The sequence below is a fragment of the Rana temporaria genome, chromosome 3, assembly GCF_905171775.1.
Source record: "Rana temporaria chromosome 3, aRanTem1.1, whole genome shotgun sequence".
NCBI classification, from domain to species: Eukaryota; Metazoa; Chordata; class Amphibia; order Anura; family Ranidae; genus Rana; species Rana temporaria.
Genome location: NC_053491.1, coordinates 224,630,427 through 224,648,018, shown reverse-complemented (window position 1 = coordinate 224,648,018; position 17,592 = coordinate 224,630,427). Strand labels below are relative to the sequence as shown.

The following is a 17,592-nucleotide window of genomic DNA, read 5'->3' as shown; positions in this document are numbered from 1 at the left end:
GTCAGCAGTGGCAGTCTCTAAATTACGGTTTATACAGGTTTCCATTATAGTCAGAAATACAAATGAGGATATTGTAAATTAAGAATTGCATATAGTTTGACTCTCAGGTAGTCACTGGTCTCAGAATGGATTAAGATGGATAATTGTGGTGTAGTCCATTTTAGCAATGGTGTGCTGCCTGCACTAGAGTGTTGTGCAGTTTCAGGTGTAAACAAATATTTGTAAACATGCCAAGAATAAGTAGTTTTCAAATCAAAAAAATGTTTTGCTGAAATAACTGTTTACAGGGTATAGAGACATAAAAGTTAACTGATTCCTTTTAAAAATGATTACAAATAGATAATCAATCCTATAATGTGCCTGCAGGGCAGTTTCACTTTTAAACTGGTTTCATGTTCCTGTGAACTAGAGAGACACACAGAACAAAAACAAACAAATCCAGGACAGTGTTTTGTTTTTAAAATGAATCTGATTGGTTCTGTTAAGTTTTAGACACACAGTAATGACAGCTTAGACCACCGTGAGAAAGCTCCCAGTACTGTGGTTATAAGGAGCCAGACAAGCAGGAAGTGTGGAGATCACAGCAGAATTGCAGCAACTTCAAAGCAAAAACGAACAATGAGGACATGAAACCAGTACTGCGGTAAGGTAAAGGAAGCTATTTAGCTAAAAAAAAAAATTCCTTTAGTGACCCTTTAACCGTAGTGTCCACCAGAAACACCGGATTGCGTTTCCCATCACCTGGCCGCTTTGAGTGGCTGGGGGATCATGTAATTGCTATCCGATCACAAAGTATAGACAACTGTTTCACTGATAACAGCTGTGATTGACCCACAGCTGTCACATAGTATCTGTGGCCAAACACAGCACCCTGTAATCACAGAAGGCAAGCTGTCATGAATGGAAACCCATTATGACGGTTCAAATGATTGCCGTTATCATTCATCACTGTAACAGTAATCGCAGTATAAAGAAGTTTTAAATCAATAAATATTTTACTTGTAAGTTCTAACCAGCAGGGCCCCCCTGATTCCTCCTGTATTGTGACTGTACAGTTTGCCCTAACATTGTAAAGCGCTGCGCAAACTGTTGGTGCTATATAAATCATGTACAATAATTGTGGAAAACAAATCTTTATTTTTCAAAAAATGTGTGATAAATTGCAGCTCCAAAAAACTCACTGGGCCACTTATTAAATACCCCAGATTGCCTACTTTCCAAAAAGGGGTAATTTGGGGGTATTTGTACTGTCCTGATATTTTAGTGCCTCAAGTAATGAGGCTGTCAGTATATCGGAATTATGTACACAATTTTCGTGTGTGTGTCTATAGCCTCATAGTTGGTAGACTCTATAACTTTCCCACAGACTAAAACACATCAATTGGTGTTTTCTTCCAAAGAAATGTGTAACGAAATACAATTTTGCCTACATTTATGAAGGAAGATTGTTTCTTTGCAAAATTTTGTAACGGAGAAGAAACATTTTATATAGCAAAAAAATGTAAAACAAAATGGTGATTGCATAAATTTTAGTTGGGGTACAGTGTTGCATGACCGTGCAGTTGGCAGCTAAAGTAGCACAGTGCTGAATATCAAAACTTTGTTCATGAAGGTGGTGAAACCTTCCGGAGGTCAAGTGGTTAATGAATTTCTCCAGGAAATAAAAAGGAACTGCAGTCTGCTCACATAATTTGTAATAAAAACATCTTTGCCATTCTGAAACTTCCCTCCAACCACTGTGCATATTTTTATACATGCATACACACTGTGATTCTGTACTTGCCAAATATGCTGCCGAAACCTCCCTCCACTAAGCCTGGCTGCAACCATTTTAACTGGGCAGCTGAAGCCGTCACCTGTTCACTTCCTGGATTTACAGACACACACACCTCAAGATCTGCAGCTCTCATTGACCCTCTTATGACTCGCCTCCCTCCCCCTTCCTGGAAAACACTAACGAAGAGAGAGTTGTGCATGATGTCATAAGACAGGAATAGAGCGACGCCACTCTGAGTGTAGCATTCAGGTTAAAAACATCCAGTCATATTAAACTCAAATTTGAGTAGAAATAAGCAGGCATGTGTGTAATAAATCTGCGGGAATCCCTTCCGTCCAGCTAGGCAAGGGTGATCAGCTGCACCGATGGCTTCCAAGGCTTGAGGAGATCAGCACAGCAAGCACATCAGCCATGACGGACAGGGGGCAAGGTAGAGCTCGCATTCGCAGCATGCATGCTCCTTCATCAGGCATGTCATCGTAAGCCTAGGCTTTTTATCAGACAGGAAGTGTGCTGTATTAGGTATTTACTGGCAGAAAAAAAAAATGTTTTACTATCCAAAGTTAACAAGGGCAGAAGATTTAATAGAATGGAAAGTTGAAAAAATGACTGAAGGTTCGCTTTAAACTCCTTTTTCCGGTGCGGGTTTTCAGTGATTTACAGCTTCCAGTTTATTAATATCCACCAGAGAGCCCTGGTGGGACAGGAGACTCATATGGGGAGTTGCTGCCATGGATACCAATTAAGATATGTATTTACCAAATTCTAAAATGTCAGTTTTCAGTGAAATGTCCTTTTTAAGTTAATTAAGACATGACAGATGTGCCCACTGTTGTCTGTGAGTACAAGATTACAATACAATGTTTTTCAGATTTTGGTTTCTTGATTCTTCTCGGTGTTCCTTCACAACAAAACATTTTAACTATAATAATCCACAGCAAATAACACTGACAAGCTATTGCACTTGCTTTAATGCTTCAGTCTATCACCCCTTTTAGATCAACAAAACTGTAGAAAATGCTTTTCCTATCAAACCTTATCCTGCATCCCTTATAAAAAATAGTTGAACAATTATGAGTTTTGCTACTTCTAGAAAGCCTATTTTTAATAGACTGATCCTAAGGATACATATTCTTGTAATTTGACTGGATTCAGATTTGTGCAGCATGTTGCACGTATGTTCTATGCATAACAGTTACACACAGTAATGTACAAACATGGTTCACTGAACCATCGATTTTGATAGAGCGTAGTGTAAATGCAATGTATGTACATATTTCAACCATGTAAGTGTTTACTGTAATTTAGCTTTTTTGTTTGATCATTTTTTATTCTCTCATATATTGAGTGGGCAGGATAAAAAACAAATCCATTTACCAATGGCCATACGAGTGTCTGTGTATGACTCTTGTGTATATTTTCATTGCTGCATATGGCATCCAGAGGATGATTAGAAAAGCATAATATCCTTATGTGCTGATTTTGTCATATGCAGAAGCATTTTATATACTCACCTAGACAAATCTTTAAAGGTGTTGCTAAAATTGGGGTTCTTAGCCTGGTCCGCGATATGAACTATTCACGTTTAAACAATATTTAAAATGTCTGTCAGTAAAGATTATATGTTCTTTATTTGTGAATGAAAACAGACAGTTTTGCAGATAAGGGTCTCAAAGGACATTGCAAGCTGCTGGACGACATGGTTGTTATTCTGAGCATACCTGTCAATTAAGCCAGGTGTTCAAAATTGTTGTCCCTGCGGGGAACAAATGGCTTTGGGGATATTAAGCAGCTGCCTGCTAGATTTCTGAACAGTTGCTTATACAGTTTCTTGCACATTTTAAAGTAAGTCATCTTTAGTATTTGTGGCTTATATATCATTCATTTCAATTGGTTACATTAATTTAGCCTCTATCATTGCCCTCTTTAAAGTGTTGGTTAAAACCAAGAAAAAGAAAAACCATATACTGTTCCCTTAAAGCATGTTATACAGCACAGTGCTTGTGTTGTCATTTGGCCCTCTGTATACCTTTTTAAAAAACCTGGCTGATCCTGCCTGGCTATACCCTCCCTTCTGCAAACTGACCACAATAATTATGGCTGCTGAGCCTCTAACACCGTGGTCAGTTTGTGTGATTCCATCATCCGCAGCCTGCTCTCTGCAGCGCTCCAGTGTCTGTCCTCCCCTTCCCCCCCACTACTGCTGTTCTCATCTTCTAATAATGTGTCTTATCCCCTCTGTACCATTATAACGTGTGCCTGTGTAATGTAAAAAAATCAGCCGATCTGTACCTCTATAAACATGGCTCCCGGTGCTGAGCTGATTGTCGGTGCTCTCTCTCCCCCCTCCTCCACTGCTGACGTCAGCGGGGGGGCTCGACCCTGCCCACTGCATCTGTGAGTCGGAGAGAAGAGAGAATAGAGAGGAGAGGAATTAGCTGAGCTAAGCTTAGATCGGTGTATTTTTATTTTTAATTTTTTTCTTACGTTACACAGGCACTGGGACACATGTTATAATGGTACGTAATGTATATAAGACAATTTATTAGAAGTGGATTAACCACTTTAATGGTTAGACTTATAGCATTGGGTGGATAATTCAGTTCAATCTGGGTGGCTTTTTAAGACATGCAGTACAGGAAATTTCAACTGGATCCTGGTTATTTGCCATAGCTTAGATTTATTTAAACTTATCCTGTTGATGATAAACTTCTTGCACTTGATAGTTAATTTTATTATTTTTCTATTTCTAGTAGGTTTCTAAGAACCGAACCATGGACAAACACAAAGTGAAGAGACAACGTCTGGACCGTATCTGTGATGGTTAGAAAATATAATCTTATAATTTTGTTGTCTTTTGGTATTCTGTTAACTAGGCTTTTGATAGAAAATTTGGAGACCCCTGTTTTTTTGGATAGAATCATATTCCATTATTTAACATATAACTAAAGGCAAAACCTTTCTTTAGTTTTGGACAGAGTGGAGAGGGATTAGAACTCCTGTCAATTTGTATCACTGTCTGTTGCCCTGTTGGGGAGATTCACCCTTTCTATGTGTCCTGTTTATCATTAAAAGTAAAAGCAAATGCCACATTTTGGGTTGCTCCCAGAAACGTAATAGAGGGGACATCTTTCAATGTGGACACTAGTTCTGGTGACTAGAGGGTCCCCAAGGGATTCCCTCAATTTGCAGGGATTTCCTCTCACTCACTCCTAAGTGCATTGGAATCGCAGCAAAACATGTGAAGCATTTGTGATGTTTGCCATTAATTCTTAATGGCACCCTAAACCCGGTGCGATTTTTCCACAATTGTCGAGCGGCAAAAATCGCAACACAAAATGCTCCTGACTCTTTGCTTCATTGGAGCGTTTTTTGGAGCGGAGGGAGGCCCATTTAAATTTAAATGAATAACCCAATCATGACTAAGCCCATTTCTGACATTTGGTGTTTACAAGTTTAAAATCCATATTTTTTGCTAGAATCTAGAGAATAAAATGGTGATTGTTGCAATATTTTATGTCGCACGGTATTTGTGCAGCTGTGTTTTAAACGCAACTTTTTGGGAAAAGGACACTTTCATGAATAAAAAAAAAAAAAAAAGAAACGGTAACGTTAGCCCATTTTTTTTTTTGTATAATTTGAAAGATGGTATGCCGAGTAAATAGATGCCAAACATGTCACACTTTATAATTGCATGAAGTCGTGGAATGGCAACAAACTTCGGTACCAAAAAATTTCCATAGGCGACGCTTTAAATTTTTTTTGTTTTTTATGGTTACCAGATTAGAGTTGGAGAAGGTCTAGTGCTAGAATTTTTGCTCTCGCTCTGACGATCGTGGCAATATCTTCATATGTGTGATTTGTACCCCGTTTACATTTCCAGGCACGACTTCCGTATGCGTTTTCTTTGCTGTGCGAGCTTGCGGGAACGGGGGCACTTCAAAACATTTTTTTTCTTTTTATATTATTATTTTATTTGATCACTTTTATTGCTGTCACAACAAGGAATGTAAACATCCGTTGTGACAGTAATAGGTGGTGACAGGTACTCTTTATGAAGAGATCGGGAGTCTAAAAGACCCCCAATCCCTCCTTTGCACTTCAAAGTATTCAGATCGCCGAAACCGGTGATTCTGAATGCTGTATACTTTTTAAATCCGGCGCCATTGGCAGCCGAGTAAACCGGAAGTGACTTTGTGACGTTGCTTCCGTGTTTACAGTCAGGAGATTGGAACAAAGCCGTTTACGGCTTCGTTCCAGTCTGTGGCTAGGTGCCGGAAGAGACGCATCGTTGATCGGGTCTCCCGGTGGGACGGGAGGCCCGGTCAGAGCGGCAGGAGGGGGATGTGCCCTCCGGGATAACATCTGAGCGGCTTTTATCACCGGAAATCCGATCGCCTGCTCTAAACAACGGTACCGGGATGATTCCTGCAGCTGCGGGCATCATCCCGGTATAACCCCCGATCTTTCACATGGGATGTACTAAAGTGTACGCCCGTGGAGGTTTGTTTACCTGCATGGGGTTACATGGGTGTTCCGTGCTTCTCTATGCCAGGGTGCACGGGCAGAAGCCATCTGATGACATGCAGGTGCACGGCCCTGAACGTGTGAGTTGAGGGACACGAAACAACACAGATGTCAGATTGAGATTGAGAGTAGCGGCTGTGTCCATGCAGCTGCCTCGTCCCATTTTTAACATCAGTGGGACTGCCTGCACAGGGATGCACAGAACACCTGTATATCCCCAAGCAGGTAAACACAGCCCTCCATGAGCATGCACTTCAGTACTTCCCATGTATCTACACTTGAACACTTGCTGCTTTCTGGGATGTTGCCTTTGCTGAGCAAATCTAGAATGCAGACATCTTTTCACAGTTTCACTAAATGCGATTGGGCTGCTGTCTTTGGTCCTGGATTAATTGGCCTTCAACAAGAATGATGGTACTGTAGGCTTCTATTTCTTGGTTCCCTTTAGCTGTCACTTTTGCAGGATTTTCTGGAATATTCCTCCTTTTATCTTGTCCTAGCTTTGCAAGTGTATAAGAAGTCATGGTAAGAGCAGCCATTGCCTTTATAATGGAGGGGGTCTTCCATTTTTTATTTTTTTTTGCCCTTTACGGAAAAACAACTATACCCCTGTAGCTATAGTTTCTCCCTATGTACTGGAAAAGATTTTATGGTAAATTTTAAAAATGTTTTAATTTATACCTAACAATATTTTGAACAAGCTAAATACGAAGTAAAGCGATGGAATAACATCAAGACTACATTGCTTCTTTGTAAAATAACCACACTCTTGGATCCACTACCACAATGGAATGATTTCCTTATCTTCCGGTTTCCATGTAGCTGGTAATCGGTTATACACAGTAGCTTTATCTCAACTAACATTTGATTTCATGAATGTGGATTTTAATATAGAATTTCTATGTTTTATAATAAAAGTATTTTTGTACAAATTGTCTGGTTGTGCTTAAAAAGTCTAAGCCTCTTCAAATTTTTTTTTTTCCCCCTTACAACATCAAGACTTTGTCAACATTATTTTTGTGTTTTCACTCTAAAGATATTACTGTAATGCAGGTAGTCTTGCTGTATATTTATTATTATTTTGCCTTTTGTAGGTATCCGACCACCAATCCTTAATGGTCCTATGCCAGTCCGTCCTTTGGTGGCTCTTTTGGATGGAAGAGACTGCACAGTTGAAATGCCTATATTAAAGGATGTGGCTACAGTGGCATTCTGTGATGCTCAATCTACACAAGAAATTCATGAGAAAGTAATTTTTTTTTTTTTTCTCTCTTCAGTTCTTTAAAATTTCTCTTACTGATGGAATAAAAACCTTCCTGGTTTCACTGGTTTTGGTGCCTTTCTGTTAGAATTAAAGGGGTTGTAAAGGTTTAAGTTCTTCTTCTCTTTTGTTATTCATATAAAAAAAAAAAACACATACTTGCCTCCACTGTGCAGTTCGTTTTGCACAGAGAGACCCCGAACAGTCTTCTGTGGTCCCTCGGTGGCTCCTCCCCAGGAGAAGCGCTGCCCCCGGGGGCTTACCTTGCGGGCGTGCTCCCGAGGCCATCGTTTGCGTCCATAGACACTAATGCACCCATCCATCGGCTGCCACGTCATTGGTTTTGATTGACAGCAGTGGGAGCCAATGGCTGCTCTGCTATCAATCTATCCAATCAAGAGCTGAGAACCCTCGTTATGGGAAACTCCATGGCTCAGATAAGTAAAACGGGGGGGGCTCAGGGACCGGTGACTGCCAGGTGTTTTCACCTTAATGTATAAGATGCATTAAGGTGAAAAAAACGCAAGCCCTTATGACTGCTTTAAGACACAGCAAGACTATGTTAAGACATGCAAATGGCAACAAAGTTAGGTGTTTTACATGCTGCGGTAACAATGTTTCAGGCCCGTGGCAAAATCTATTCATATTGTGACCAGCTGTCGATAAGCCCACCAAATAGGGACGTGCCGCATACGCCCCTCAATTGCTTGTAAAGCACATGGTTGCAGTGCGTTTTTAAAAAAAATAGGGCTAAATCGCCTCTGAAAGGTAATCCGAATGAAGATCGCTCTACAGAGGAGCAATGGATTTAGCATGTCTAAATACAGCCTATATGTTTTTAAATCCTATATATTTTTATTTTATTTTTTTAAGACATTCTGTGTGCAGTGGATTTACAATATCTTTCCCTAACCATTTTAAAGCCATTCACATTGTTAGAATTTTGTGTTCAAGAAAATGTTTCCAACTTGCTCCTTCAAGTTTTTTTCATTACTACGAAGAAAAACAAAGTTATATGACCAGCTTAAAGTGAGGTACACACTATAAGAAAATCAGGTGAATGTTCATCCGATTTTTTTTTTTTTCTTTTATTGATGTTTCATAGCAAATCGGAACCGATAAACGAAGATTTGTTTGAAAATTCTCATACGACAAAGGCTTTTTTTTTTTTTGCTTTTGACCATGCTCAGTCTTTTCAGATTTTTTTCAGATTTTTCTTGTATGAAAATAGTACACATTAAACGAAAATCGTTTGTTCTGTGCCCCATACGAGAAAAATGTTGGAGTTTGTCCTTTTTTTTTTTTTTTTTTTTATTCGAAAATTTGGAATCGGCTGTCGTAAGTTGTGTACACACTATACGAAAATCGCTTGAAAATTCTTTGGACTAAAAATGTTCGCCCGATTTTTCTTATAGTGTGTACGAGCCGTTACTCTCTCATTGGGGTTTCAGACTTGCACTTTAACTAGGCTGCATCTTCTGTGACTTCAGCCGTTCTACTGTTCTTACAGAGCATTTAAATCATAGCCCACATCCCAATAGCTGTTTATGCTGGCTATATGAGCTTCTCATCACTAGGATAATGACAAACGAATGTAATTATCCATGCTTTGATGTTTTGTTTTCTATAACCAGTGTTTTCTTCGCCATGATTTATTTTGTATAGGTATTAAGTGAAGCTGTGGGAGCCCTGATGTATCACACAATTACCCTATCTCGAGAAGACTTGGAGAAATTCAAGGCCCTGCGTATCATCATAAGGATTGGCAGTGGATATGACAATATTGATATTAAATCTGCAGCTGAATTAGGTAAATTGGAAGTATTTGTTATTTTTCCTTGCATAGTCGTATAAGACTAATATTTCTGATTATGGCATATTTATTTTTTCTTAGGGATTGCAGTTTGCAATGTTCCCTCGTCGTCAGTAGAGGAGACGGCTGATTCAACCCTCTGCCACATTCTGAACCTGTATCGAAGGGTCACATGGCTGCACCAAGCTATGAGGGAGGGGAACCGAGCATCCAGTGTGGAACAAATAAGAGAGGTGGCTGGCGGGGCTGCCAGAATCCGCGGGGAGACTTTAGGAATCATTGGACTTGGTAAAACTTGGTCTAATAAACACAGACTTCAACATTAATACCCATCTAATTGATTAGGATAGTCGGCAATGTTTACATTTTATATTATTTTGGTTTGTACAGTGGGGCATTTATCATAAATAATTACTTTTTTATGGCCTATTTGTAGGTCGGGTTGGACAAGCTGTTGCTCTGCGAGCAAAAGCCTTTGGATTTACCGTCATATTTTATGATCCCTATCTTTCGGATGGAGTAGAGCGCTCTCTAGGTCTTCAGAGAATGGGAACTCTTCAAGAACTGCTAATGCATAGTGACTGCATTACACTTCACTGCAGTCTGAATGAGCACAACCATCACCTCATTAATGATTTCACCATAAAGCAGGTATGCCACCTTTTTGGACAGCTTTTAAGGTTTATGTATATGCTTGTGAAAGGCACAATGCTTGAAATATGTGACATTTAAGAGATTTCCATGTTTTGCATAATTTGCAATTTGGTACTGGAGATTTCAGAATTCAAAACTGGTGCAGTGGTTTCTCTAAAATAGAAAAGCTGTACAATGTCATATATGTTTAATCCATTTTTATTGGTTTTTGCAAAGTGCAACAGTGTGGTACATACAGAACATTCCAGTACAATATAGGACAAGCAGAGAAAGCTCATGAAAAAAAAGAAAACAAACAGGGCAAAATGAAGAGTCAACACAGCCTATCTTGGGAGGTAACAAAACAGGCCACCAAGCACAGAAACATATAAAAATGTCACAATGATGGCCACAACCAGTGTAACCAACTGCAATTTTTACATACATAGTGGGTGTAATAAAAGAGTCTTTGTACATGGACACGAAAGAGGTCTCCTAGAAGGGAGTGTTAGAGATATGGTCTAGTCAAGGTAAGCCCATAACCTTTCACAAGATCAGGGAGACCATCCTGTCTGTAGACTCCGTCATATCAATATGAAAGGTATTGTGGAAATGAGTAGATGTGTAAAGATAGAAATTGACAATATGGATAGAAGGAGGAAAAAAGGGGGGGAGGGCAGAGGGAATTCAGAGCCGCCCCAAAAGCTTATGAACTACAGTCCAACATTGGGTCTCCGGTTACCTATCCCCAGAAAGCCTGTCAGTTAAAGGAGGCAAAGTCGGAGGAGTACCTGAAGTAAGTCTATACGGTCCATGTTAAATTATTGGTTTCTAACTTGCCGTTTTCCCAGGAGACCATCTGCTCTGAGTGGCACAATGTCATATTTAAATGGTTTCTTTTTTACAGTCAGATATCCTATGGCTTCTGGACATCCTGCAGTAATTGTTTACATTTTGAACACCATAGAAGCAATTGGCACGTTCTGAATCTTTTATAATTATAATCCTCATCTAAACTAGACATTTTTTATGATGTATCCTGTAGCTATGAGTATATCAAAAAGGAGTAATCTAATAAAATGCAATAGGGAAATCTATTAAAAGCAAATTAAAGATTAGCAACGTGTTACTCCTTTTTTGTCTGTGTTATATAATACAACTGTCTTCCTTGAGGCTTGTTTACATTGAGCGGTGAAAACCACAAGACAGAATTGAAACTTGCCCTTCAGTGCATAATGGGGGGAATGGCAGACGCAAAGTCTTTGGGCAGTGAAACATTACAAAGTGAAAGTGCACTAAACCATCGCAACATTTCATATTTTAAATTTAGGAACAGTGGAAGTTGAAATCCTTTTTTTCTGTTCTCGGATGCTGCGTTTTGTCCTTTTTGATTTAGTCTGGCAATCTTGACCATTGTCGGCAAGATCATGGAAAATAATTCCTTGCAAATCTAAAACGCCTTTTCAACTACCACTGATATATACACGCGTACAAAAATGTTAGTCTATTTGTGTGTCTGTGCTTTTTTTTTTTTTTACAAATTTTTATTTAGCAAGGTAGCAGTTTCCAATATATCCATGCAATAATAAAAAAAAATGAACTACAGCCATAGATGGAAAATACAACTATAAACCTCTGGTAGTCTTAACTGCTAAACAGTATAGTAAATCGGGGTCCGTAACCTGTATAGGCTAAGTGAGGTAAAGCAATTCACTATAGCAGCCAAAAATGGGTCCAGTCTGTGGAAGGGTGTGATCAAGGCCTAAAACAGAAAGGTCTTGAGACCGGAAATGGGCACCATTCAATAGAAACAAAATGGTTGCAATGAGGGCAGATAAAATGCCTATTCACGGCAGAGAAAGAACTGTTCTGACTTCTTCCTCTCTTTTTATAAAAAACAAATCCTAAGTGAAACAGGAAAAAACAAAAAAATAAAAGATTTTTGCTTGTCAAATGGTTTAACCAATGTTGGTAAAAAATCCCTTGGATCTCTTTAAAGGGGTGGTTCCCCCTAAAACAAATTTCTAACAATACATTCGTAAGACCCGTTACACTGCGGGTAGGCTGGCTTTTGTTTTGTTTTTTTTAGTACATACCTCGATATCGCCGTTTCGTCCCTTGGCGGTGGGCGTTCCTAGTTGATTGACGTTCCTCCGACGGGCGCATACTGCGCGTCACGACTTTCTGACAGAAGCCGAACGTCATTGCGCAGGCGCCGTATAGAGTCGGCTCTATACGGCGCCTGCGCAGCGACGTTCGGCTTCTTTCGGAAAGTCGTGACGTCACGTATGTGCCCGTCGGAGGAACGTCAATCAACTAGGAACGCCCACCGCCAAGGGACGAAACGGCGATATCGAGGTATGTACTAAAAAAACAAAACAAAAGCCAGCCTACCCGCAGTGTAACGGGTCTTACGAATGTATTGTTAGAAATTTGTTTTAGGGGGAAACCACCCCTTTAATAAAAGAAATATGGAGTTCTGTGCTTGGTCAATAATTGTGTTGTGCTCTGTTCTTACTTTTTTTTTTTTTTACATTTTACACAGATGAGGCAGGGATGCTTCTTGGTAAACACAGCTCGTGGAGGACTTGTGGATGAGAAAGCGCTAGCTCAGGCTTTAAAAGATGGCCGAATTCGTGGTGCTGCACTGGATGTCCATGAGTCTGAACCTTTTAGGTGTGTATTTTGTATTCTAAGCTGATATATTTAATATTTCACTCTGATAAATGATGGCAAAGCATTACTATTCTTATTCAATGTCCACCTTTAGCTTTTCTCAGGGACCTTTGAAAGATGCCCCTAATTTGATCTGTACCCCACATACTGCTTGGTACAGTGAGCACGCTTCAATTGAAGCAAGAGAAGAGGCAGCTAAAGAAGTTCGTAGAGCCATTGCAGGTATATATATACAAATAAAACATAATTGTGTTCTAAAATATGCAGCATTGGTTAATATTTATTGTACTTTATTGTCTTTGAGCATGTGCTTTGATTTTCCTTTTTTGCAGGTCCAATTCCAGATTGCTTAAGAAATTGTGTAAATAAGGAGTATTTGATGGCAGCTGCACAGTGGTCAGGAATGGAGTCTGTTCATCCAGAGCTAAATGGGGCAGCAGCAGCAGGATATAGGCAAGTGGAATTCAAGTAGTTATCTGGAAATTATAAATTAACGTAGTTACTACTCCTGTGTGTTATTATAATCAAATCATGCAAGCTTCAATTGAAAGCGTATAATATGAATCCATTCTTTTTAAGCAGATTTTTTTCCTATTCTGAGGGTCATCATACATGTTAAAATCGGCCTGTACAATCAACTTTAGGTTTACCATAATAATGTAATATATAAGGGCTTTCCTAAAGTGTCCAATCAGGCAGGGCTTTGAGCTACATAGTCCATGGTAGATGTAAAGGAGATTGTACAATCAGATTGTAATCTGTGTGGTGAACTTTAGTTGTCATGTTTAGATTTCTTATCAATTAAAAGGTTACTAGCATATGATAAACTGATGAAACCTGAACATTAGAACTTGTATGGTAAACTGTAAAAATAATTTCACTCTGGTGATATGAATTTGTTTTAACCACTTGCTGACTGAACACTGTAGTTTTACTGCTACAGTGTGGGCCGGCTGCGCAGAATCACATGTATATTCATGATTCTGCATTTCCAGTTACACGGTTGACCTTTTGATTACCCCAGATGTTAACCCCTTCCAAGCCAGTGTCATTAGTACAGTGTCAGTGCATATTATTCGCACTGATCACTGTATTAGTGTCATTGGCAGTCAGTTCTCACAAAGTGTTGGTGTCAGATTGCCCCCAGTCTCGCCATAAGTTGATGATCACTGCTATTACTAGAAAAACACAAAAATAGTCCGGTATATATGCTATCGCTTTCATGCAAACCAATCAGTATACACGAATTAGGATTTTTACCAAAGACATGTAGCAGAATACACTTTGGCCTATATGAACAGTATCTCACAAAAGTGAGTACACCCCTCACATTTTTGTAAATATTTTATTCTATCTTTTCATGTGACAACACTGAAGAAATGACACTTTGCTACAATGTAAAGTAGTGAGTGCACAGCTTGTATAACAATGTAAATTTGCTGTCCCCTCAAAATAATTCAACACACAGCCATTAGTGTCTAAACCGCTGGCAACAAAAGTGAAAATATCCACATTGGGCCCAAAGCGTCAATATTTTGTGTGGCCACCATTATTTTCCAGCACTGCTTTAACCCTCTTGGGCATGGAGTTCACCATAGCTTCACAGGTTGCCACTGGAGTCCTCTTCCACTCCTCCAGGCTTGGCCAGTCCACCACCTTTACCCTCAGCTTAGCAAAACAGTGGTTGTCTTGGAGGTGAGTTTAGGGTCGCTATCATGTTGGAATACTGCCCTGCGGCCCAGTCTTTGAAGGAATGGGATCATGCTCTGCTTCAATATGTCACAGTACATGTTGGCATTCATGGTTCCCTCAATAAACTGTAGCTCCCCATTGCTGACAGCACTCATGTAGCCCCAGACAACACTCCCACCACCATGCTTGACTGTAGGCAAGACATACATGTCTTTGTACTCCTCGACTGGTTGCTGCCACACATGCTTGGCACTATCTGAACCAAACAAGTTTATCTTGGTCTCATCAGACAACAGGACATGGTTCCAGTAATCCATGTCCTTTTAGACTGTTTTGGCTTTCTTGTGTATCATCTTTAGAAGAGGCTTCCTTCTGGGACAACAGCCATGCAGACCAATTTGATGCAATTGTGCGGCGTATGGTCTGGGCACTGACATGCTGACCCCCACCCCTTCAACCTCTGCAGCAATGCTGGCAGCACTCGTACATCTATTTCCCAAAGTCAACCTCTGCATAGGACGCTGAGCATGTGCACTCAACTTTTTTGGACGACCATTTTGAGTGGAACCTGTCCTGTCAAACTGCTGTATGGTCTTGGCCACTGTGCTGCATCTCAGTTTCAGGGTCTTGATAATTTTCTTATATCCTAGGCCATCTTTATGTAGAGCAACAATTCTTTTTTTCAGATCCTCAGAGTTCTTTGCCATGAGGTGCCATGTTGAACTTTCAGTGACCAGTATGAGAGAGTGAGAGTGATGACACCAAATTTAACACACCTGCTCCGCATTTACACCTGAGACCTTGTATCACTAGCGAGTCGCATGACACCGGGGAGGGAAAATGGCTAATTGGGCCCAATTTGGATATTTTCACTTGGGAGTGTACTCACTTTTGCCAGTGGTTTAGACATTAATGGCTGTGTGTTGCGTTATTTTGAGGGGACAGCAAATTTACACTGTTATACAAACTGTACACTCACTTTACATTGTAGCAAAGTGTAAAAACTGCGCTAAACAACAAAAATTATAAATCCTCAATGAAGATCAAGGCAGCAATTTTGATGAGAGAAACACAAAACATAATGGAAAATTAAGCTGCGCCAATAAAAGCTGGCAACCAAATGCTAGCATTAAATGTCAAGGAAAAAGTCCCGTTTAAATCCCAGATCTAAATGAATGGATATGGTAGTAGATGCAAAAAAAGTCCCAAATATGTAAGATCAGAGCCCACAGACAGGACAAACAGCACCGCTGTGACTTGGACTTCTGTGAAGAAACCGCCACCGTATGGAAAGCCGCTTACCGGAACCAACAGGCAAATGAGCATTGAGCATAAATTCCATCCACGGGTTGAAACAGAAAGCAGGGATTCAATGGGCAGACGTCCGATGGTGAGCTTAGAAATTCATAGATGCAAGGTCCCGGTTCATATATGCAGAGAAGAGACAGACCATAGTGTAATACCGTATAAAAGGTTTAATAAAAATAAAAGTATTGTACTTACAAACAAATGTGTTTTAAAAGCAAAATGCCGGCCGGCACTATAGGAGCCCTTCCTCCTCACGCTGAGCGCGGTGACGTCAGTGTACGCCGTCTCAGACGCGTTTCGTCATCAATAGACGTTCTCAATGGGGATGGTGTGGTCCCCTAATGATCCTGATGTTGGCAAGTTGTTGCTAGTGTGACATGCACCTTAGGCATTACTATTGACTATTTTTTAAGAATGTTTGCTACTGCTGTGGATTTTCTAGTAGCATAGTTGCAGCTTCTTTCTCATGTTGCTATCTCTCATTGCAGGTTTCCCCCAGGAGTTGTTGGAGTAGCTGCTTCGGGACACCCAGCTGCAGTGGAAGCGCTGGTGGCTGCCTCACACCCATTAATCCCCACTGTTTCTCACACTCCATCACCTGGACAGACCACCAAACCTGACCCAGACAGAGAGATTCCTACTGACCAGTAGCAATACTGCGCCTAGTTGGGTCTCCTTTTTGTTTATTTTGTTATGCTTTTTGTTTTTCCTTTTTTTTTTTTTAAACTACCACTCCCATATTTGTGCTCTGTTTCCCCCTCAGTGTAGTTTGGGGGTCAAGGGCAGGAATCCAGGTTTTTTCAGCAGCTTTACCCGGTTGATGGAATCAGGCTGCAAGCCCTGAGGTGTATCATCTCTCCTCACACCGGAAAGGAGAATGTTCTTACCAATGTCTGGAAACCTTTAGATAATGCCTTTCAACAGATCTATTTTTTAACTGATTTCGTTTTAAGTGAAATATGATACGGGTGGGTTGTGCTTCTGTGTGCTGGGGTATGCTGATCTCTTCTGCTTCCTCTAGTACAAGACATGCCCGGTTGTCTCAGGGAGCTGAGGCATCACCAAATTTTTTTATTAGTAGTAGGTGTCTGCATGTTAACCCCCTTAGTGCTGGAGGATCTGTAATGTGTTCTTTTATAGTCTGTTGCTCTCCTCTTTACCCAAGGGTTTACTAAGGCAGGGGGGATGTTTATATCATCTGTTTTATAAGAGAATTAATCTTCATCAAGGATTCATGTGAAATGATTTAAATGATTTGCAAAGTTTCTACATTGGGTTCTAATAGTTCATCTCTGTGTAGAAGGAAAACAGTAACTGGATAGCAATTGGTGTTTTAATTGCACACCAGCTGAAAGTCTTATTTTTTATTTTTTTTAAATGCTGAGCATGGGCATTCATTCAGTTATTCTTCACCATTAAATCTTTTTGATGTACTGAGAGTTTAACAGCATTGTTTCAGGATTTTTCATACTCCATATAATATGTAGAGGTATAATTTCACAGCTGCAAAGGCATTTTATTAAAGAAAATCATCGCTGAAGGTAGGGTGTCATCAGTGTAATGTAGTTTTTTTTTTTTTTTTTTGCACATCTTAACATTTTTAGTTATCACAGGATACTAATGAGTTAATATGCAAAGCATTTATTTGATTTTGTATATTTGGCTATATGGATGTAGCTGCTCTTTCCTCTAGCCTAGGGGTCTCCAAACCTTTCAAAGGGCCAGTGTACTGTCCTTCAGTCTTTAGGAGGGCCGGATTGTTGCCAGCAATTTCCTTGGCCCATCTGAGAATAAACATGGCTTTAGGGTTGGTGGTCGGTAGGAGGTGGAGTAGTGCCCCATCATTGGTATTAGTGGGAGGAATAGTGGCAGGAATGGTGCCCCCAACATTGGTATCAGTGGAAG

At 40.0% G+C, this 17,592-nt stretch overlaps 1 protein-coding gene across 4 annotated transcripts in view; it reads left to right on the top strand.

Annotated features, from left to right (window-relative positions):
• LOC120932161 (C-terminal-binding protein 2) overlaps positions 1 to 17,228 on the top strand; it is a 28,426-nt gene extending 11,198 nt beyond the window's left edge. Inside the window, exons 2-10 of one of the 4 annotated variants that reach the window (XM_040344350.1) lie at positions 4,531 to 4,600; positions 7,399 to 7,553; positions 9,231 to 9,375; positions 9,460 to 9,666; positions 9,815 to 10,029; positions 12,557 to 12,687; positions 12,782 to 12,909; positions 13,020 to 13,140; positions 16,176 to 17,228. In XM_040344350.1, the coding sequence (XP_040200284.1) occupies positions 4,552 to 4,600; positions 7,399 to 7,553; positions 9,231 to 9,375; positions 9,460 to 9,666; positions 9,815 to 10,029; positions 12,557 to 12,687; positions 12,782 to 12,909; positions 13,020 to 13,140; positions 16,176 to 16,338 (1,314 nt within the window). In that variant the 5' untranslated portion in view covers positions 4,531 to 4,551 and the 3' untranslated portion in view covers positions 16,339 to 17,228. The remainder of the gene's footprint in view (positions 1 to 4,530; positions 4,601 to 7,398; positions 7,554 to 9,230; positions 9,376 to 9,459; positions 9,667 to 9,814; positions 10,030 to 12,556; positions 12,688 to 12,781; positions 12,910 to 13,019; positions 13,141 to 16,175) is intronic. The other 3 variants (XM_040344352.1, XM_040344349.1, XM_040344351.1) reach the window with 3 other exon arrangements.
• The last annotated feature ends 364 nt before the right edge of the window (positions 17,229 to 17,592 follow it).